The sequence below is a fragment of the Acomys russatus genome, chromosome 6 (genome assembly GCF_903995435.1).
Source record: "Acomys russatus chromosome 6, mAcoRus1.1, whole genome shotgun sequence".
In the NCBI taxonomy this organism is placed as follows: Eukaryota; Metazoa; Chordata; class Mammalia; order Rodentia; family Muridae; genus Acomys; species Acomys russatus.
Window position 1 is genome coordinate 30980651 of NC_067142.1, and position 22496 is coordinate 31003146.

Below are 22496 nucleotides of genomic sequence, written 5' to 3' on the forward strand. Positions count from 1 at the left end.
AGGATGTATTCCCTGGTCTTTGTTTGTTTGTTTGTTTTTGGGTTGTCTGACTCCCAGAGTGCTGGGATTAATCCATTTTTAATTTTTATTATGTATTTTACTTATATTTATTTATTTACTTATTTTTGAAACGGGTTCTCTCTAGATAGCCTAGACTGCCGTGGTACCTTAAAAAAAAAACAAACCTCCAAACCCGAAAGATCAGTAGTGAATTAATTTGTGGCTCAGCCTAGTTCAACAAAATCACCTTTACTTGACATAAAACTCATTGAGAAGAAATAATGACTTCAGGATATTTAAATCTACCCTCCAGAGATTTGGAACAAGAAATTACAACACATTTGGGAAATTTATCTTCATGAGCCTTCTAAGTAGCCGGCAGCAGACACTTAAAGAAATATGGGTGTGGCCAAAGTGGGGAACAGGTGTAGGGCGCACCCACCTTTGAGTCGGCCTCAGCTGAGAGGCATCCTGCTGGACTTGGTGTGCTTTGAAGAGGTAAGGAGCTGTCAGAGCCGTGAAGAGGGGTCCCCAGGGCCACCCAACTTGGCTGCTGCTTTAGTCAAGCAGCATCCAGGCAGGCTCAGTAAGAAGGCTGACGCTGTGCCAGGCTTCTCAGCAGATAACAGGGCTCTCCCGCTGCTGGGGTTGCTCTCCAGTTGCCAGATACCAGATCACAGCTTTCAAGGACACCCCAGCAGGAGTCCATCTGGAAGCCACCCCCTGAGTGAGCAGCCCTCAGAAGCCCCCTAGTCCTGGAGGTTTCCCGCCAATCATGCAACACACAGACCAGGCTGTCCAGAATAGTCTAGAAAACTGGGGACACGAGGAGACAGTAGGTTTTTCAGACTTGGGTTTCTTTTCTTCTTTTTTGGCTTCAGGAATTGAACCTAGGGCCTTGGGCATGCTTGGTAAGCACTCAGCCACTGAGCTGTTTTCCTAATCCTCTTTTCCAGTTTCTGTTTGGATGCAGAGTCTAAATCCTCAGAAGGCCTTGGTCTTTCCATATCTCTGTCTCAACCTCTAGGGTAGCGGGATTACCAGCTTGCAGCACCAGGTTGTTGTTACTTACGATATTTATTTATTGTGTGTGAGGTGAGGGGCAGCACACACCCATGCCATAGCTCTATGTGGAGGTCAGAGGGTAATTTGAAGCAACTGTTCTCTCCTTAATGCTATGTGGGACCAGGGAATTGAACTTGAGTCCTCGGGCTAAGCAGCAATCACTTTGACCTACTTAGCTACCTCATAGACCCTTCCACATTATTTTTGTTGTTGTTTAGCGAATTCTTATTCAGAAAAACTTCCTCTAAGTCTAGTGATAAAGAACTAGAGACTAGGGCTGGAGAGATGGCTCAGGGGTTAAGAGCACTGACTGCTCTTCCAAAGGACCCGGGTTCAATTCCCAGCACCCACATGGCAGCTCACAACTGTCTATAACTCCAAGATCTGACACCCTCACACACACATGCACCAATGCACATAAAACATAAAAAACAAAACAAAACAAAAAAAAACCTTAAGGACTAAGCTCCCCAACAGTGGGACCCCAACCTGGAAGCTGCAGCACTTTGCACAGCCCTGGGCGTCAGTAAGACAGACTGTAGGTGCTCTCTTTGATCCTAGCTTCTTTCATTGTATCTTATCCACGATGTCTCCTTTGGGATCTAGCTACAGAACAATTCTCCACACACTGTTTTTGTCCTGGTTGAGCATGTGCTCTCTGTTCCAAGCCACTGTCATTCTTTATACAATAGGTATGGCCGTGTTGGTCTCAGTCACTGCTCCATCGCTGTGAAGAGACACCATGACCAAGTCAACTTATAAAAGACAGTCATTTAAGTGTGTGTGTGGGGGGGGGGGGCGCGGCTGGCTTACAGTGTCAGAGGGTGAGTCCATGACCATCATGGCGGGGAACATGGCAGCAGGCAGGCAGGCAGGTATGGCGCTGGAGCAGGAGCTGAGAGCTCTCATCCAGATCCTCAGACATCATCAGGCAGAGAAAGCGAGACCGGGCCTAGTGTGGTCTTTTGCTTTTTCCCTAAAAGTTCACTCAGAGGGCACAGATTTGACTTTTTAGGGAAAACTTAAAGCCCACCCGCCAGTGACATGCCTCCTCCAACAAGGCCACACCTAATCCTTCCTAAACAGTTCACCAGCTGGGGACCAGACATTCAAATACAGAAGCCTATGGGGGCCATTCTCCTTCAAACCACGATATTTAAGTTTAGTCAGACAACCCTGTGCTTCCTACACCTACAGAAGAAGAGATCTCTTGGGGCGTTCAAGAGGGAACCTCCTTTTTGTGAAATTAGGTCAATGAGACTATGTGCCCCAATTTGTGACTAAATAAATGATTTCAGGGGCTGGTGAGGTGGCTCAGAGGTTAAGACCACTGGCTCTTCTTCCAAAGGTCCTGAGTTCAATTCCCAGCAACAACATGGTGGCTCATAACCATCTATAATGAGATCTGGTGCCCTCTTCTTGCTTACAGGCACACATGCAGGCAGAATACTGTATAAATAATAAATAAATGAATAAATAAATCTTTAAAAACAAAAATACATGCTGTCTGCCAAGAACTCCATTTGGAGGCTTTTCCACAAGGGAATTTGTTGAATCTAATCAGATGATTGTCTCGGCATCTTGGAATAGACATAATTTTAATTGCTCTTTTGGATGTGATTTTCACCTGTGAGTTGACCTCCCTCCCTCCCTCCCTCCCTCCCTCCCTCCCTCCCTCCTTCCCTTCCTCCCTCATGCTAACAGGGCCTCATGATGTAACTCTGGATGGACTTGAACTTGCTATGTAAACCAGACTGGCCTCAAACTTTCAGTGGTCATCTTGTCTCTGCCTCTCCAGTGCTGCAACTGCGCAGGTGTGCCCCACCGTGTTCCGCACACACTTACTCTTTTAGACCTGAAGAATCTGAGACTCAAAAAAAAAAAAAAAAATCGGTGGTATCACAAGCCATTTGTGATACCCTGCTTAGTCTGCATTCAAACATGTAAGCTTGTGTCAGTCACTCTATGAAGCTTGGCAGGCACACGTGCTGGCTAACAGACGGTGTCAGGCCAGGAAACCTCCATGGTGACTGTGCCCTCTGCTGGCGACCATGTGCAAATTTTTTGTGACCTAAAAGCCAATTTCCCAGACTACAACTGCTGGTTGTAGAAATAACTCAAATTGACTGAGTTTGTGACATTGTGAGACGCTGGGGAGAACAGAGTCTTCTGACTTCCAGTTGCAAGAAAATATGAGGATTGAGAAAAGAAAAAAACCAAAGAAAACCAAGCTGTGTGGGAAAAAATGTTTCATACCAAGTTCTCTCTTTCTGCAGTAAGTAGATGTTTTGATAAAATAGAACTTTTTCTTTCATAATTCAGTCAGAAAGGCATGACAGTGTAAATTTTGTACCTATCAGAAATAGAGCAATGAATCTTCCTGAATGACTTATTGTGGGCAATACAGAAAATACATACATAAAATACATAGTGAGGAGGTACACAGTGAGTACCTTGGGCACACAGGGAGACCAAGTTTTGAAGAACAACCAAATTTATATGAATATGCAGTGAGAGCGTTTACCACCACATCATGCCCTATGCACACTTTTTATAAATTTTGTTTTGTTTTGTTTTTCGAAATAGGGTCTCTCTGTGTTAGCCTTGGCTATCCTGGACTCACTTTGTAGACCAGGCTGGCCTAGAACTCAGTGATCCACCTGCCTCTGCCTCCCAAGTGCTGGGATTAAAGGCGTGCGCCACCACGCCCGGCTTGTACACACTTTTTATTCTTCCAAGCCTACATTGCCTGCCATGCAGAAATGAATCTCTCCTTCTTGCTTTAGCCTCTCTGTGACCCTCTTTCAGGAAGAAGTTCTAGAACATAAGATGCTCAGAGCAGTGGTTCTCAACCTTCCTAATGCTGCAACCCTTTAATACCGTCCCTCATGTTGTAGTGACCCCCACTGTAAAATTATTTCCGTTGCCACTTCAGAACTTGCAATGCTTCTACTGTTATGAGTCTTAATGTAGCTATCTGACCTGCAGGATATCTGATATGTGACCCCTAAAGGGGTTGCGATCTGCTGCTATAAATCATCCAGTACAGTGTCCTGCTTAGGAACATCAGCCTTAAAATCAGGCAAGCCTGACTCTGGATCTGAGTTACAGCACTGCGCAGGCACAACCCCATGTCTCCGTCTCCTCATATGAGAAATGACTTTAAATTCCCTTGCAGGATCGGGGTGAGGTCTGAAGAAATTGTTCTACCTCCTTTAACACAGCATCTGAGACACAGCTATGCCTTTGTCATTTCATAGTTGAGGAAATGAGGTTCTGAGAGAAATGACCTCTATGGTCAGCTGGCCAGTTAGAGCAAAACTAAGTGGATCCCGGCACCCTTGCTTCGTCCCTCCTTGCCTGGTCACATGCGGCACAATGAATTTTCTTTTGTTACTAAACTCTGAACAGAAAGAGGTTGGGACATTTTTCTAACTAGTTGTCCTGGTCCTTTTCAGCTGATGCTGTGGCCAGAGCCAGGGACAGGCTCCTGGAGTGTAGCTCCCTGCCACCTAGAGCCAGCTCTTACCCTACAACACATAGTGTGCCTGACACTCGCCGACTCCCACACAGCACTGTGCAGCTGGACCCTGTCATTAGTTTATCTTCTGCAATCTGAAGCTGCAGAAAGGGATGCTAATTAGGTTGCTGCCAACAGCTTCCCCAGTTCTGGAAAGTGTCATACCTCTGCAACCAGCCAGCCATTCCTTTGCAAGTCCTGGGACGCTGGATGGCTGTCTACACTGTGCCCTCTGCCCTCAGGCCACTCTCTCACTCCAATGTTCTTCCCTCTGCCTTTCCACAGAGGTCACACCCATGTAACCATCCATATGCTGAGAGACCTTCCACACTGTCGTAACAATGGTCCACAGTAATTACCCATTTCAGCCTGGGAAGATACAATGAGCCACAGCCAAGATAGGCGCGGTTCCTGGTGTTTCCAGAAAGTACAGAGCCCATCAGCGCTGACAAATTGTCCCCACACGCATGCCCTCAATCTTTGTCGGACCTTCCCAAGCTCAGTAGACCCTATAACAGGCAACCAGGCTGAGCCGTCTTCCTTAGAGTCAAGTAGCCATAGTAACGCCGGTCTCACTTAAACGCAGGCCAAGACAACACTCTACATTTGATAAACAGATGGGGGAGAGGTCTGGGGATGGAGAAGGAGGGAGGGGCCAGAGATGCTGGCATCACTAGCTCAGTAGTAGCATTCAGAAAGAGCCCTGGACTAGCAGTTAAGAGACCCAGCTCACCCTAGCCCTGCCCTAACAAACTGTGCCCTTGGGGACCATTTACCTCTCGGTGACCGTCTTCCCATATTCCCACACAAGGTTTTTGCAGGGACAAGATTGTGCCTGTGGGGTGTGTTAAGGCATTTTCACTGCTTCCATGTATCTTGTCTTGTGCACTTAACCCTCCTGAAAATGCAGGGAGGACTCTGAGGTGTTTGGGGGGCAACTGTGGGCAGCCACGGCAGAGCTGTGACCTGGACTGCCAGCACTCCTGCTGCAGTGAGCAGACAGGCCTCTCACTCTTGCAAGCAATCAGAGGACGGGCCCCTAGGAAGTGAGCAAATGCTAGAGAGGTGTGGTTGCTTTGGGGTTGAGGGAAAGCTGTTTGTGTGTTTTCCTGCTCTTTTTGGATCTCTCTTCAACAGTTTGGATCTCAGGAAGAGCTTCAGACTGGATTTTACTTTCTCTGGGGCTTCAGAGATAAAAGGCAAGGCACTGGCAGTTTGCCAGAACACTAGCTGACAAGAGCCCAGGTAGCCCTAACCCAGGCACCCTAAGACTTTATAACAAGTGCTCCCTGGGGGTACTGGCCTTTTCTGTCCCGACTCTGAGGCCATCAACTAGAGCCAGCTGAGAAGGTTTTTCCTCCCATCAACTGCCCCTTCCCCACCTCTTGTAAGTCAGGAAAGTTGGAGAAGTGACATCCACAAGAAGGGTTGGTGGTAATAAAACCACCAATCTCCAGGATCAAGAGAAAATAAATGCTGCGTAAACCACTGTTTTGTGATGTGTTGATATGGCAGCCTTGATACACCAGCATGGGCTTGCTGCAGACTGCCCCGCCATGATGCCTCGGCACTCCCTTCTATACAGACCCCAGAATGAGGTTCATCAAGTCTGAAATGAAGAAAGCTCACCCCACAAAACAATAGCCAAACCTCCCCACTTCAGGGCCTCTGGAGAGTGCTGGGTTTGCTCTGAGTAGGACAAATTACTTTGGGAGCCTCTGCAGGAATGAAGAGAGAATAAATATGGGGAAAAAAGCTCAGCTAATGTCTTGAGTTACAATCCTGCTACACATGGCATTTCAGCTTCTGCCTTTCTGGGGTCCTCATCTTGAACCCTCATAGTAGCAGTTCAACAGGGTAGGACTCATGTTTGGGGACCTTTTGCTTCCTTAGACAATAAACGTGTGGTTACTTGAAGCCAGTGTTATGTGTTCAAGGACCCTGGGAGAAGCTGAGACTGCTACACACACACACACACACACACACACACACACACACACACACACATACACACACACACTTTGCCCTTAGCTCCCCAAGCAGAAGAAAAGGACTCAGGGCAGAGAAGGGACGTCCTTTTCTACATACTGTTTACTCTGGGCATGCCTATTGACTCCAGACCTTATCATTGGGTCCCCAGACTGGGCAGGGCTGATCTGGGCACCAGGAAGAGCTGGTGCCCCTGCCCTGTGCACAAGAAGAAAGGAAGGTGGAAGGGAGATCGAAGCAGAGTGAGAGAGAGCTCGTTGGACCACAATGAAACCCATCCTTCTGCTAGTGTTGGTGCTCCTGGACCTGGCTCAGGCCCAAGGAGGTCTGCACAGGTAAGGCCCTGTCTCCAGCACTGAGTTCAATGGAGGCATCCCCCAACAGCAGCTCAGGGCTGCCCTGGGGAGGAAAGCTAGTGAAGAAACGACGAGAAGAAACTGGGATCTCATGGGAACCCCTAGAGAATGTTTCCCAGTCTGGTGCCAGGCCTTTCCTTCCAGCGGAGGCACCCTCCTCAGCCCAAGGGGCTCCCCTTTGTTGGATGCCCCCCAGCTGTAGTTTATAACACCAAGCCTTCAGATACTTTCCCGAGGGGCCCCGAGCATCATTATCCACAGAGTCTTTCCATTCCTCTAAGTCAGCCCTTTCTGGGGTCAGATGAAACCACAGCGCAATGGCCTATTCCCCATTCCCTAGAAACTCTCAAGGGGCCAGTGCCCAGGAGGAAGAGCCATTTCTACTCAGATCCCGAGTCCACGGGACAGAGGTGGCGCTGCCTCTTGCCATGCCTGGTCTCGAAGGTCCCCTCCTGGTTCTTGCTGTTTTCAGGCTCTAAACTGATATGTGGAAAAGGGGTGGGGGAGGGGGCATGCAGATTTGCCCCTTGACATGGCGCTATTTCTCCAGGGTGCCCCTCAGAAGGCATCAGTCCCTCCGGAAGAAGCTACGGGCCCAAGGCCAACTCTCAGACTTCTGGAAGTCCCACAACTTGGACATGATCCAATTCACTGAGTCCTGTAGAATGGATCAGAGCACTGACGAGCCCCTCATCAATTACCTGGATGTAAGACTTCTTGGGTTGAAGCCTGGGGACACTGGGTGTAGGGAGGAGGGCTGGGTCTCCATCAGGGACCAGTGCTCCAGCAGGGACATCAGGTACTCCAGCGTGGATTTCTTTGCTTGGATGATTCAGATGGACAGTCCTCTAGTCTCTGTAAACCCTATAGAGTAGGCTTCCATGTGACCCATTGCACAGGGCTTTCTTCCAGAGGAAAGAGATAAGGATGACACGTGCTCCAAAGGGAAAGACCCTCACTGTGTATTCTGCTGGGCATTTTACTAGCTATGTCTTTAGGCCAAAAAAAAAAAAAAAAAAAAAAGTCCTTGATGTCCCACACCCCCAGTTCCCTGGTCCCTAAGATGGAGCCACTCCCATCTCTTCTGCTTTGCTCACAAAGACATCATGGGAATCAGGTTAATGAGAGAAGAATGGAGGCAAGTTTCTTGGGCTATCCTCAGTTCCGGCCCTGGTGGTTCTTGCTCTGTTCCTTCTGTCCTTTGTCTCCAGTCTGGCCTCTTCCAGGCTCTGTAGATTCTAGCTTATGGTACTCCACGCTCTAGCTGCAGTCAGTCACGCAACTCCCTTCTCCTCCCTCTCTCCCTCCCACGCTTTCTCTCTCTCTCTCTCTCTCTCTCTCTCTCTCTCTCTCTCTCTCTCTCTCTCTCTCCCTCCCTCCCTTCCCTGCAGATAGAATACTTCGGCACTATCTCCATCGGCACCCCGCCACAGAACTTCACCGTCATCTTTGACACCGGCTCCTCCAACCTCTGGGTCCCATCTGTGTACTGCACCAGCCCAGCATGCAGTAAGTGGGGGCCACTTCTTGGAGGCTAAGGTGGTACTTTGTGGGGTGGAGAGACTTAGGTTCCTCCACTGGTCCTCCCTGCCATACCAGCTTCCCCCTTCCTATCTCTATTTGGTGTGGCTGAGCCAGGAGAGAGAGATGAAAAAGTAACTACAAGTCAAGATAACCACTTTCATACTCACCAGGATTAATGGGGAGAAAATAAGCCACTAGAAAAGGAAATCTTTGACTTGTTGACTCACTTCCTTTGGAACACACAAAGAAATATGGGAGAAAGTTCTTTGGTCTGTACTTGGGCAGGTAGGTCGAGGTTGAGTTCTAAGGAACACTGTGCACCTGTCTCAAGGAGGCTCTGATGCCCTGGCTCCCACAGAGGTGTGGCTGGTGGGGCACAGTGGCATGGGTGTGTCCATTTGGCTAGAGGAAATGTAGGGGCTACATAGAGTCCAGAAACAGAAGCCCTAAACAGAGGGAGCTTGCTCTGTGTGGGAACACATCCCAAGGACAGAAGCTCTTTGAAAAAGTTGGGTGAAAAGTTAAGAGTAATATTTCCTAGAGTGGTAATTGTTTACCCCTGAGTCCTTTGAAGGCCGGACTCTGGCCCACACTGATGGCTAAGACTGCTACTGGCGCCCAGTAAGTGGTGCTTATCTTGTGTCTGTGAATAACCAGGTTTGCCCAGGGACAAATATTTGGTCCCTAGCTAGGACACACCTGTGGCTAGAAGGAATACAGTAGCTCACTTGTAAAAGGCCACGACAGGCTTTTCAGGGAACCCCTGCCTCCCACTTACTGTGGTGAGCCGAGAGAAGCCCGCTCTGTCCTCTGGGCCAGGAATGGAAGCCGTGAGCAGCATTTTTGTTTTCCAGAGAAGCACTCGGTGTTCCATCCATCCCAGTCCAGTACATACATGGAGGTAGGAAGTCGTTTCTCCATCCAGTATGGCACCGGGAGCCTGACAGGAATCATCGGCGCTGACCAAGTCTCTGTGAGTGCAATTCCTCCGTCTTTTGCTCTCTTGCCCTCGAACTAGGCGCAGGAAGGCAGAATATGGTTCAGAGGTCTCAAGAGCACAATTTCAGACAAGGCTCCTTCTAGGACAAGGGAGCAGTCCTTCCCACCCGAGATGGGACAGTGTCCAGTCTTTTCAGCATACGGAGCCCTAGAGAGCGTGGTAGGGCTTCCTTCAGGAAACAGCCGTGAGGGCGCAATGCCTGGGGTCCCAGCTGGATCGTCAATACCTGAGCAGTGAGGGGATGAGAGCTGGCTGCCATCTTGAAAGAAAAAGTGAGCATGTTGGGGTTCCATTAGTAAAATAGAAACTTAGGAGGCAGGAACCAACACAGAAGAACTCAGGTGTCACAGCCCAGAGGTCTAGGAGCCGCTCCTAGAGTCATCTCTCCATGACCAGAGGTCCTGAAGGTGCCTGATTTGTGGCAATCAGAGAACCAAAGGAATCCTGGTCCTGCCTGGATACTTTATGCAAGTATAGAGGCCTAGGCCTGGGGAGTGATAGAGGCTGGCCCACCCCGACGAGCATTATTTCTAGTCCTAGCATGTTGTTAAGGTCAGCAGAGCTCGGTCTTCGTCAACATCACTTCAAATATTTGAGCAGGGGATATATTATTAACTGAAAAGGGAGCCATTAGCAGAAAAGTCTCTTTTCATCCCTGTCCTCTCCTCTCGTTAAAACCTGGAACAAATCTTTCTGAACTCTTGCGAAGTGTGTGGGGTTTGAGTACTCTACTGAGCCGGTGTATTAATAGCCTTACTAATTTTCTTTAGGCTAATAAGTCTCCTTAAAATATATTTAAGTGGGCTGGAGAGATGGCTCAGTGGTTAAGAGCACTGGCTGCTCTTCCAGAGGACCTAGGTTCAAATCCCAGCACCCATGTAGCAGTTCACAACTGTCTGTAACTACAGCTCCAGGGAATCCAACACTCTCATACAGAGCACACATGCAGGCAAAACACCAATGCACATAAAATAAAAAAAAAAATCACTAAAACATATTTTTAAGTTTAAGTAAAGCCTGAGGTGGTGGCACACACCTTCAGTCCCAGTACTTGGGAGGCTGCAGCAGATGACTCGCCGAGTTTGAGGCCAGGCTGGCCTACATAGTTTCAGGGAAGCCATGCTCCATATTGAAACTGTGTCTCAAAAAAATTTTTTTAAAGACAGGGTCTGTCTGTGTAGCCTTGGCTGTCCTTTGTAGACCAGGCTGGCCTCGAAGTCACAGTGATCCACCTGCCTCTGCCTCCCGAGGGCTGGGACTAAAGGCAGGTGCCACCACGCCTGGTTCAAAAATTTTAAAATTTTCAGTAACATCAGGAAAAACAAAGCTTATTATGTAAAATTATATAGATAAATCAGATGTTTCTGTTGGAATTACATGTATATATGTAACTATATTATATGTTTATGTTACAAAATAAATAACCACTTAGAAGGCTGCATTCCAAACTGATAATTGTAATAACTCTGGAAAGCAGGGGAGGGACTGGGGTCCACAGGAGGTGGGCTCTGACATACAGCTTGTCACCTCTCTGCTAGCTCCCTTGGATGGAACAGGAAGCAGCCACACCCACAGCAACTACAGCTGCAGTGGCCCCTCCTTCAGCACTTCTGCCTCTGCTGCAGCGTCAGCCTCTGCAGCAGTGCATGCCTTCACTGAGGATAGAGGCAGAGTGGTCCCAGTCTGTCCCTGCAAGTTCCAGTTGGCATCTTTCCCACTTGGCACGGATACACTTGTATACATTGTAACGTATACATATAATATATTTGCATAGACACATATAATTCCAACAGAAAGCTCTGCTTTATCTTTATAACTTTACATTTAAAAAGGCCTTTTTTATGATAAGAAGGTATTGCCAAAACATTTTTAAAATCCTAAGTGTACTTCCTAACTGGCATCTGTAACTGTATAAAGCCAAATATCTAAAACACATACATATGTAACATAGAAGTATACAGATTAATACAGTTAATGCAAGTCCTTAAAGGCACAATTACAGCCTGAAATGCATATATCAGAAAAACCAGTGATCTAAGCTGTTTTGAGTAGCAAACACTAAGAAAAATAAGCTACTAATAAACAACCCCAAACAAACCCACAGAAAGGGGAAGGAAAGAAATAATAAAGAGAAAGAGAAGACACCAGTGACATAGGAAGTGCACATTGTAAATGAAATCAGCAATGTCACAAATTAACTATTTGCAAAGAGAAACCCTCTAGCAGAATGAATCCAGGAAAATGAAGGCGACATAACAACATTAGAAATGACAAGGGACATTTATGAATGATCTTGTCATAAGATATCAAAACTTGTTATGTGTTGATGGGCTGTACAATAATTTTAAATTGATGAATATCTCAAGAAATATGGCATATAAAAACTGATACAATAAAATAAAAACTATTAGCAGTCTTATATATATTTAAATGTTTACCTTGCTATTTAAAAAAAAAACAAAACAAAACAACAAAAATAAACTCCTCACAAAGGAAACTCTAGACCCATCTTCCAGAGAATTAATAGTTACTTCATAACTCATCTTACAAAAACAGAACAGCTTTAATAACAAAACATGAAACGGTTATTAAAACCACCAGAACTTGCCAAACAGAGTGGCACAGGCCTTTAATCCCTGCACTCAGGAGGCAGAGGCAGGCAGGTCTTTGTAAGGACCAGGCCAATCTGGCCTACAGAGAGTTCTAGGACAGCCAAGGTTACATACAGACCCTGTTTCAATCAGTCAGTCAGTCAGTCAGTCAGTCAGTCAGTCAGTCAAATAGCTAGAACTACAGGGCTGGGGATGCAGCCCAGTGGGCAGAGTACTTGTCTAGCATACACAAAGCCCAGAATTTGATCCCAAGGGTGACATGCATGTGTAATCCCAGCACTCAGGGGCCAGAGGCAAGAGGATCAGAAGTTTAAGATATGCTGTGCTACTTAGTAAGCTCTGGGCTAGCCTAGGCTATATGAGATCCTGGTTAGGGCAGGTCTGAGGCTGGCCTTACTGTGAACTGAGTGCAGCCTAAAGCCCGGGATCCTTTGGCTCAGTGTTGAGATGGCAGGCAAATGCCACCAAATAGATGACAAAGTTGTAAACCAAAAAGTCGTCAAATTAAATTTTGTGATGCACAAAAGGATCATAAATCCCAACCAAGAGTCATTTCTTCCTAGAAATTTATTATCCGAGAGAATAAAAACAAAAATAGTAATATACTCATTTAAATGGATAAAATTCAATATGTATTCACAACTTTTAAAAAGTCTTAGAGAACCTGGAATATAAAGTATAAATGTAATAAAATATAAATATAGTAAAGATGAAACTTTCTTAGTCTATTATCCACAAGCCATGGTGATGCACACACATACCCCAGCACTTGGGAGGCTGGGCCGGAAGACTGTAAGTTTGAGGTTAATTTGAGCTCCACAGATGTCCACAGCAGAGCTTATACTCAAGACTGAATTTTTGAGAGACTTCTCCCTGAGATTAGGAATGAGACAGCAGTACTCTTTGTCAGCCTTTCTGAACAGCACTGTCCTGAAAACCATTGCCAATGCAATAAGACAAGAAAAAAGAAAGAAGAAATTAAGGGTCATTAAGATTTGGAAGGGGGAATTAACACTGTCATCTCAGAACATAGCATTATTCTTTTGTTTGTCTTTAAACTTTATTTTTATTTATTTTTTATATTATAATATAATTACATAATTTTCCTCTTCCTTTTCTTTCCTCCAAACCCCCACATATACCCCTCCTTTCTCACTTTCAAACTCATGGCTCCTTTTTTCATTATTGTGTGTGTGTGTGTGTGTGTGTGTGTGTGTGTGTGTGTGTGTGTGTGTACCCCTAACTACATAATAACAACCTGCTCGGTCTGTATAATGTTACTTGTATGTATATGTTTTCAGGGATGACCATTTGGTATTGAATAATCAAACGGATATACTCTTTCCTGGGGAAGAGTATTTCTCCCACTCTCAGCATTCCTTAGGTGCCTGTAGTTCTTTGCATAGGAGTGAGGCCTCATGGGCTCTCTCCTATCCACGTCAGCAGGTTTATTGGTGTCATCCTTGTTCAGCTTGTGTTTACACAACTATGCCGGTGAGGCTTTAGGGGTATAGCTTCTGACACTCTTAAGAGACAAAGTCTCACTGCAAACTCCCCCTTTCTCTGGCTCTTACAGTCTTTCTGGCCCCTCCACTGGGACTGGGTTCCACAACTCTGCATTTTGATTGGTTGTAGTATTCTGTAACATCTCTGTTGCAAAGAGAAGTTTCCTTGATGAAGGTTGAGGACTACATTTATCACTGGGTATGAGGACAAGTACTTAGGGTGTAGTTAGGGGTTAGACTGCTTTAGTAAAGAGATGGCTGTAGGTTCTCCTCCAAGCCCTATGGCTGCCCTACCCCTGGGAGTTAGCTAGGCATCCAGTACTAGGCACGTTTTCCCTCTTGCTGAAACGGTTGTTTTGTCTTGTTTCGTTTGAGGCAAGGTCTCAGTGTGGAGCCCTGGCTGTCCTAGAACTCTCAGAGACCACCTACCTCTGCCTCCTGGGTACTGGGCTAAAGATGTGCGTTATCACAAACATCCACACACAAAAATCCTTTCTGTAGGAAGCCTAAAAATATCTGCAGACAGCATGTTGAGATTAATAAGAAAATTTACTGACATTTCCAGAAGAGGTAAACATACAAAAATCACGTGGGTTTCTAGGTCACAGTGAGGACAAATGAAAACCGGATTTTAATAATAGTATTTATGGTACCTTCAAAACCAGCTTACCTTTAACAAATGTGAGACCTCTACTGTAAAAAAAATCTTAAATCATTATTGTATAAAATCAAAAGATTTATATAAGTTGAAAGAGGAATCATGCCCATAGAAAAACTAATTTTGCTAAAGAAGTCAAAATGTCCATGTTGATTTATAGATCCAATGTTTCTCCAATAATTTGGGTTAGAAATTAATAGGTTGAATCTCTAACATGTAGATGAATGTAATGACTATACCAAAATAATCTTGATTAATTAAAGACACTGTTAAGATATTATAAAGTCATGATTTACACCACCATATTTGTATAGGCTAAGAAAAAAGGAAAGAGACAAATGTAGTAGAGTGTGTGAAAATTTTTAGAAAATTCCCACCAATCACCTCACTCATACCGAACATTTTATTGCAGCATGTAGCAGGTAATGCTACGCACACACAAACACAAGCACACACACAAGCACACACACACACACACACAGAGAGAGAGAGAGAGAGAGAGAGAGAGAGAGAGAGAGAGAGAGAGAGAGAGAGAAATTAACCTTAATAGCTTTGTTATATGTTGTCAGACTTTATGTAGATTATAAATCCAAATTGAAAAAAAAACACAAAAGAATAAAACATGTATCAGAAAACTTGGCAAAATGTCTTCATGACTGTGGGAAAAATCTGAAGCAAGTTATTAAAAACACTAATAATGAACTAAAAGGCAAACAAATTAATGACATTAAAATTTACATCTTGTTAGTAAAAAAACAAATAAGAAGCATCACTGACAGCAAAGGGGGAAAGTTTGTTGTTTCCAGCAAAGGATTTAGTTCTAAAATATATCAACAGCAACAACAACAAAAGCAGGCATTCCTACAAGAAGATATCCAAATATCCAATTTCATTAATTGTCATGACATGCAATTAAAATCTTAATGTAACTCTCTGCATATTTTCTATAATGCCAACATGGAAGAGACAGATCATGTCAAGTTTTAATGAGGGTATGGGCCAATTGGGACTCTCAGAATATTGATAATGGGGACATTGGCACCACCTTTTGGGAAGACTCTAGGCCCTTGGCTCAGAGAGAATATTTGCTCAGGGAGATTTATTTCAACGGAAATATGTATGCGTGCTCACCAGAGAAAGGGCACACAAAGCACCATTACTGATATTCAAACATTGGTAACAGCCCAGCTACCCACCAATGGCATAAGGCAGTGAATTTCAATCTGTGGGTTGCAATCCCTTTGAGTCAATTTGTAGCAATGAAAATATAACCTACATATCAGATATTTACATTACAATCATAACAGTAGCAAAATTACAGTTATGAAGTAGCAATGAAATAACTTTATGGTTGAGGGGGTCACCACAACATGAGAGCTGTATTAAAGGGCTGGAGCATTAGGAAAGTTGAGAACCACTCAAGTAGATGAAACCAACGTTGCTTGGGAGATGAGTCACTCTTGAGGAATACAGTGAGTGGCAGGGTACATGAAAGAACTTCTGGGGCTTTGGACTATCCTGTCTTATTCCGGGAGGGTCACATGGGCATGTGTAGTGTGTGGACTGTTACTAAATCCAATTAAGCAAAGTCCTGAATAAAAGACACATGTTTTCTGTATTAAATTATATTTCAATTTTTAAAGTCACATGAAGAAATTATGTGAGTGGGATTATAGTCGAACTGTGTGTGCCTATTCGCCAAGGAAAGTTGAGAAAGGAAGAATTATCTGTAGACAGAATAGGGACACCCTCATCCAATTAACCTTTGTGCAATTCTCCCTTCAGGTGGAAGGGCTGACTGTGGATGGCCAGCAGTTCGGAGAAAGTGTCAAGGAACCTGGCCAGACCTTTGTGAATGCGGATTTCGATGGGATTCTGGGCCTGGGATACCCCTCCTTGGCTGCCGGAGGGGTGACCCCAGTGTTTGACAACATGATGGCCCAGAACCTTGTGGCTCTGCCTATATTTTCTGTCTACTTGAGCAGGTGAGGCCAGTCAAGTCCCCCGGGTCAGATCAGTGATGACCACAGGCAGGCGGCCGGGCATACAAGACATCCTGGTTCTAAGATCCACGAATTTCTTGAGTCTCTTGCTTGGCCTATGGTCTATGGTCTTGAGCAAATCACTTAAGCACTCTGGATGTCAAGGAAATGTGGTCTGCCTCATAAAGCACTGTGTGGACTACCACAGTGAGTTAAACTCATGGACCCTTGTGATTGGCTAGTGACTTATATGGTGCATAAATGCTAAGGCCCTGTTACAAGCCAAGTGTAGACGCTAACACAGGACGAAGCAAGGATAACCTCTGTGGCTGGGAAAGAAGGAAACAACTAGCCAATGAGATGATATTAAAAGCAAATTGTGTTTATGGATAGGAAAGGAAATGTGGGGCAACCATATAGCAGAATAGCACTTGGTATTTGAAAGGAAAGAGAGCAAGGGCTGGCATATGGCAGAGACGACTTACCTAGTTTGCACCAGGCCACGAGTTCACTCTCTAGGGCCTCACGGACATGTGCTAGAACATGGATTAAACTGCAAGACTTCACTAAATGAAATAAGCCAGTCACCGAAAGGACAGCTACAAATCTACTAACGCGAGGTACCTAGAATTGAATTCATAGGCAGAAAGTACAGTGGTGGTTACCAGGGATGGGTGCAGGGCGATGGGAAGGGAGGGGGTCTTTCCTAGTGATCCTTAGTTCTACACGGTGATAATGTCCGTGCTTGGCTTCACAGTGATGAAACTCTGAACTGCACACTCAAAAATGGTTAAGATGGCGTCAGCTTAGCTGTAGAGCCACAAGTTTTAAGGCTTCATACACTATAGTTGAGGAGAGCACGAAGCTCATCGCCCCTGTTCTCTTGTCTGGGGTGCTGAGACAGTCACCTCACTTTCCTCCCTACACAGATAGATTTACCTTTCCCACTCTGGCCTGGTCTCCAGAATGGCTGTAGGTGGGACCAGACCTGTGTCGGCCTTTGATTGAGGTACGCTGTCAGGACCTGAGTTTGCCCTGCTCTCTTCCTGCTGAAGAGCTGTGCAGCGATGGTCAGGAGCAAGGCCAGAGTAGCCTCCCATCTGCCTTGTTTTGTCTCCCAGAGCCTCAGCTTCCTCAGGCAAACACTAGGTTGATGTGAACAATTTAACAAGATCGGGTGGTTAGATTTCTAGAACCCAGGACTCACACGTGCCAATCATTTTACCCCTTAGCTGCATCCCCAGTCCCCACTAAATCTAACATTTCTAGAGATATGCCTCACCCCACAGGACACTCTGCCTGTAACACCCCAGGATTTGTATCTTTCTGCTCCTTTTCCACCTGGAAATGCCCTTCTTTCCCAGAACCCTATTAAAAATTTCAACATATAACTTGAGAAAGTAACTACCAAAGACAATTAACTGATAGCCGAGCTCCAGAAAGACATATTGCTTTCAAATGACCTTTCCCAAAGCAGCGAATGCTGTGAAAAGTGCAGACACCACCGCATCCATAGCAGGCACGATGCTGTGAGAAGGGGCGTTTTTTCAACATCCTCGGTTGCACAGGGTTTGCACACCCAGGATGGTCCTGACCTTGGATCTACAGTTCTGACACCCTCTACCTCCTGAACTTTTGTCCAAGAAGCAAGGGATACTCCCAGGGCGTTGGACAGAGTCATTCCTATATTTGATCCCCCAAAACTCAGGCTACCTAGGTAGCTTCTGCCCCCTTACCAGTTGTGAGTGCCCAGACATGCAACAAAGTACCCTCCCTGACCTCCCCTCCCTTTCTTGACAACTTGCCTTTCTCCCTATGTAGTGACGCACAAGGTGGCTCAGGCAGTGAGCTCACTTTTGGAGGCTACGACCCTTCTCATTTCTCTGGGAGCCTCAGTTGGATCCCAGTCACCAAGCAAGGCTACTGGCAGATTGCCCTGGATGGGTGAGTATCCTCCATGCAGTAGCTGTGGTTGAATGGAAGGACTCACACCAGGCACAACTCAAACTGGATTCACTGAGCGACACTGCCAGGCACTAGAGCAGATTCCCGGAACCTGACATTTGGACCGGGAGTGTGGGAAAGGCGAGGGAGGAAGAGAGGAGTGGCTTCCTTCTCCATGCCTTCTTCAGCAGGCCTCCCTCTCACTCACGCAGCCAGCCACGCTGTGTTCACGTAGTCTTAATACACAAGGCAAAGGCTGAACAAGATGGAGAATGCAAAAGTGATGTGGACTCACATTTTTTGCCTTCTTGAAGCTTGCGGGAAAGATGAGATGTGGTCCAAAATTGCCACAACACAAAGTGGATGTGGTCAGTGTCCCAAAAGCCACCAGAACAGCTAGCAAACAGAGTGACACGTGTCTGTCTAAAGACTGTTCAGGGGTTTGGGTAGGGGTGGGGGCAATGGCTGGAAATTGAGCCTTGAAATCCATGCATGGGCACGGAGAAAATAAGGAAGTGGGACTGCACACCTGATACATGGCCAGCACCGTGGTAGATAAGGTGGGAGCTCAGGGGAGAACAGTCTAGTTTCTGTTCCTACGATGTTTGGGATTAAAAAGTGAAACAGCTCCAATGCTGGTGGCTGCTGATGCACTTCAGACTGTAGACATTTTCCTATTTATGCTCATGACAACAGTTGAAGAACCTCTGTTTGCTTTGCTTTGCTTTATTTTTTGAGACAGGGTCTTACCATATAGTCCCAGCTGTCCTGGAATGCTCAAGGTCCTGTCACCTCAGCCTCCTACATGCTGGGATTACAGAGGTTCCCACCATGCCCAGCTCTCAATCTGCATTTCTGAATACAGAATACAGAGTGCAATAGAAAATACACAAATGTATTTCAGCTTGTGTGCATGTGCGTGCATGCATACATGCATGTGTGAGTGTGTGTGTGTGTGTGTGTGTGTGTGTGTGTGTGTGTGTGTGTGTGTGTGTTAAAGAGGTATGCGTACTGTGAATCTCAGTCAAAAAAATTTTTGAGTCAGCACTTATGAGGCTGGGACAGGAGGATAGATAGTTAAGGGTTTGAGATTAGTCTGTCTTAAAAAGAAACAAGTTGGCTAGTCATGGTGGAGCACACCTTTAATCCCAGCACCTGGGAGGCAAGGGCAGGTAGATCTCTTTGAATTCAATGCCAATTTGGTCTACATAGTGAGTTCCAAAACCACCAAGGCTATGCAAGGAGACCCTGTCTCAAATAAACAAACAAACAAACAATTACACTAATTGAAAATATAGTCCTGGGGTAGAAGAGACCAAAGAGGATACCATTATTGTGTCCTGATATATCCTGATATGGCAAAGGGCCTCATAGGAAGGAGGAATGTCCAAGGATAAGATGCTAACTGTGGGACCTTGGGGCCTTTTGTCCTCAGAATCCAAGTGGGAGACACTGTGATGTTCTGCTCTGAGGGCTGCCAGGCCATTGTGGACACAGGGACCTCCCTCCTCACTGGCCCCTCAGACAAGATCAAAGAGCTTCAAGAGGCCATTGGGGCCACACCCATGGATGGAGAAGTGAGTGTCTACCTGGGGTGGGAATGGTACGGGAGTAGAAGAGCCTGTCCTTGTCTAGGGAGAGAGCTGTGCCTGAGCTGATCCTTCTCTGTTTTAGTACGCCGTGGATTGTGCCAACCTCAACACGATGCCAAATGTTGCCTTCCTCATCAACGGCGTTTCATACACCCTCAGCCCAACTGCCTACATCCTGCCGGTAAGGGCTGCTTCCTTATTCTGAGAGTCACAGTACCCTCCCCACGTGACTGCCACTTCCCCCTTCAAAGTCATTATTTACACAAGGCATTGACAACTACTCCAAGACCTCCTCCCACCTAGTCCAGTCCTGATGTGGCACTCTGTCTGAGAAAGACGAAGTTGCCTGTGGTAGAAACTCCTGGACTTACTAAGTAAGTTCCTACCAAGAAGCAGCAACTATTGAGGTACAAGACACTTAAGGGGGATTTCTGCTATTACCATTAGGGATTTATCAACAAACACATTAACCCTCCCCACTCCTCATATACAACTAGAGATGTTATCATCCTGTTTTATGGGGGAGGATGCTGAGATCCTCCCAGCTCTGACGGCTGGGGCTTAAGCAATGGCTTAGCAGTTAAGAGCACGTGCTGCTCTTCCAGGACCACAGTGGGGTACCGTGTACCCACTTTGTGTGCCTCACAAACCACATGTAACCCCAGCTCCAGGAAATCCAATGCCCTCTTCTGATCCTTGCAGAACACACCCGTGCATGTGCACATATACACACTGCAAACATACACCTAAATAGAAAAAGGATTTTTAAGAGTGACTTTAAAAAAAAAAAAAAAAAAAAAGATATGACATGCCAAAACATGTCTTTTGTTGTAATAGCTCCCAAGTTCTGAGAATGAGGGCGAGATTTTTGGAAATCACTTCACAGCCCCTGGGCCTGGGGGCTGATGTTGCACGCGTTTGGCAACACACTCTAATGTGTTGATCTTTAACCAGGATCACCTGGATGATCAGGAACTGTGTCAGCATAGAGGTGCCAAGATGGAGGGTGACCTTCACCCGATCCTTCCCAAGCCGCCAAATAGAAACACAAGCATTTGCTCTAAGATGGCCTCATGGCAAATCACCTAAGCTCTTGGGGCACTCTGGCCCAGCCTCTGCAGACACCATGCTGAGAACAAACCACATGTGGAAACTGAGCCCTGCCTGCTCACCAGTCTCCAGGCCCATTGCCACACCAAAATAAGAGCTTCTTTTGGGCCCGAGAACTTAGTCACTAGATCTTAGTGGTTGAGAGGTAGTTCTGCAGCAGTGGCTTTCAAGGACTTGACACCCATCTTCCATCTGGGCTGCTCTGGAGAGCACCTGCACTCTCCCACTTTTATCCAACAAGAGGCTCTGTTTGTACCCATACCCTGCCCTAGCCTCAACATAGTTCTTGGGTCCTTTCCTGCCAGATTTTAGTCAAGACCATCTCAGTCCATAGAGGATGCTGGAATCGCTTTGAATCACTAGGTTGTGATTTTCCCACCTCTGCGTCAGCAACTTTGAGTTTCAGATGGCGGTTGGGAAGGCCACATCTGCCTGGTAGAACTCAGATCTTTGTTAAACTTAGCAATAAGATTGGGAGACAGGAGCAGTGCTGCACTCCTGCAATCCAGAGCTCAGGAAGCAGAGATGAGGGCTGGATAACTGGGGCACATAGTGTCTCAAAAAAGATTGGGGGAGATTAGAGCCCCTTCCTAGAGCAATGGACGCATGCCTGCCTTGTGACGAGGGCCCACCCAAACACTTCTTCCCCAGATGTCAAGAAGGAAGTGGCAGCGACCAGCCATTTGTAGAGCAGTTTCTCTCCCTTATAAACATTAAGTCGAGCTCTGCTCGAAACGAAAGAAGACTGGACTTAACCCAATGCACTTTAAGGCCAAATCTTTTGCAATAAGGTCTCTTCTGTATTTCCAGTCATAAACTACGGTAGAGGGTGGCTGTAAAAATATACCATTCTCATCACTGTAGAACACAGGTAAGTGAAAGGAGCAAACATGCTCTGTACTGAGCAAGCTGGAATATGGGCATGAAGTGAGAGAGAGAGCCCACCAACCACAAGGGTGGCACTCACCAACTACCCTAGGCCACGCCATTCAGTACAGCTCCCAGGCTACATTCATGGTCCCTGTCTGCTGCTACTAAGTGCTTCCTTTGGACCCTAGGACTTGGTGGATGGAATGCAGTTCTGCGGCAGTGGCTTTCAAGGACTTGACATTCCTCCTCCAGCCGGGCCCCTCTGGATCCTGGGGGATGTCTTCATTCGACAGTTTTACTCCGTCTTTGATCGTGGAAATAACCAAGTGGGATTGGCTCCCGCAATCCCCTAAATAAGGATGTATGTGACATGTATGGACACCTGATACCCTTTTAACCTGTTAGGTCTCTTTGTAACTATCAAAGCCATTTTCAGGATGTAACCAGGCCAGAGTATTCAGGCCAAGCGAAGTATGAGAGGGCACACACAGCCTCCCACAAATGCCCATGCAGACACACGCAGCCTTCCACACATCACACACACACACACACACACACAGAGAGAGAGAGACAGAGAGACAGAGAGACAGAGACAGACAGACAGACAGACAGAGACAGAGACACAGAGACAGAGACACAGAGACAGAGAGAGACAGAGACACAGAGAGACAGAGAAGAGACAGAGACAGAGAGACTCCCATACATGCACGCACACACACAGAGCCTCCCATACATTGTGTACACACACACACACACACACACACACACA

At 46.2% G+C, this 22496-nt stretch overlaps 1 protein-coding gene across 1 annotated transcript in view; it reads left to right on the forward strand.

Annotated features, from left to right (window-relative positions):
• Ctse (cathepsin E) overlaps positions 1–22274 on the forward strand; it is a 29336-nt gene extending 7062 nt beyond the window's left edge. The window contains exons 3-11 of the mRNA XM_051147349.1: positions 6726–6909; positions 7481–7637; positions 8322–8439; positions 9309–9427; positions 16015–16214; positions 18033–18155; positions 19591–19732; positions 19830–19928; positions 21916–22274. Coding sequence (XP_051003306.1) covers positions 6842–6909; positions 7481–7637; positions 8322–8439; positions 9309–9427; positions 16015–16214; positions 18033–18155; positions 19591–19732; positions 19830–19928; positions 21916–22080 — 1191 coding nt within the window. The 5' untranslated portion in view covers positions 6726–6841 and the 3' untranslated portion in view covers positions 22081–22274. The remainder of the gene's footprint in view (positions 1–6725; positions 6910–7480; positions 7638–8321; positions 8440–9308; positions 9428–16014; positions 16215–18032; positions 18156–19590; positions 19733–19829; positions 19929–21915) is intronic.
• Positions 22275–22496: the final 222 nt, after the last annotated feature.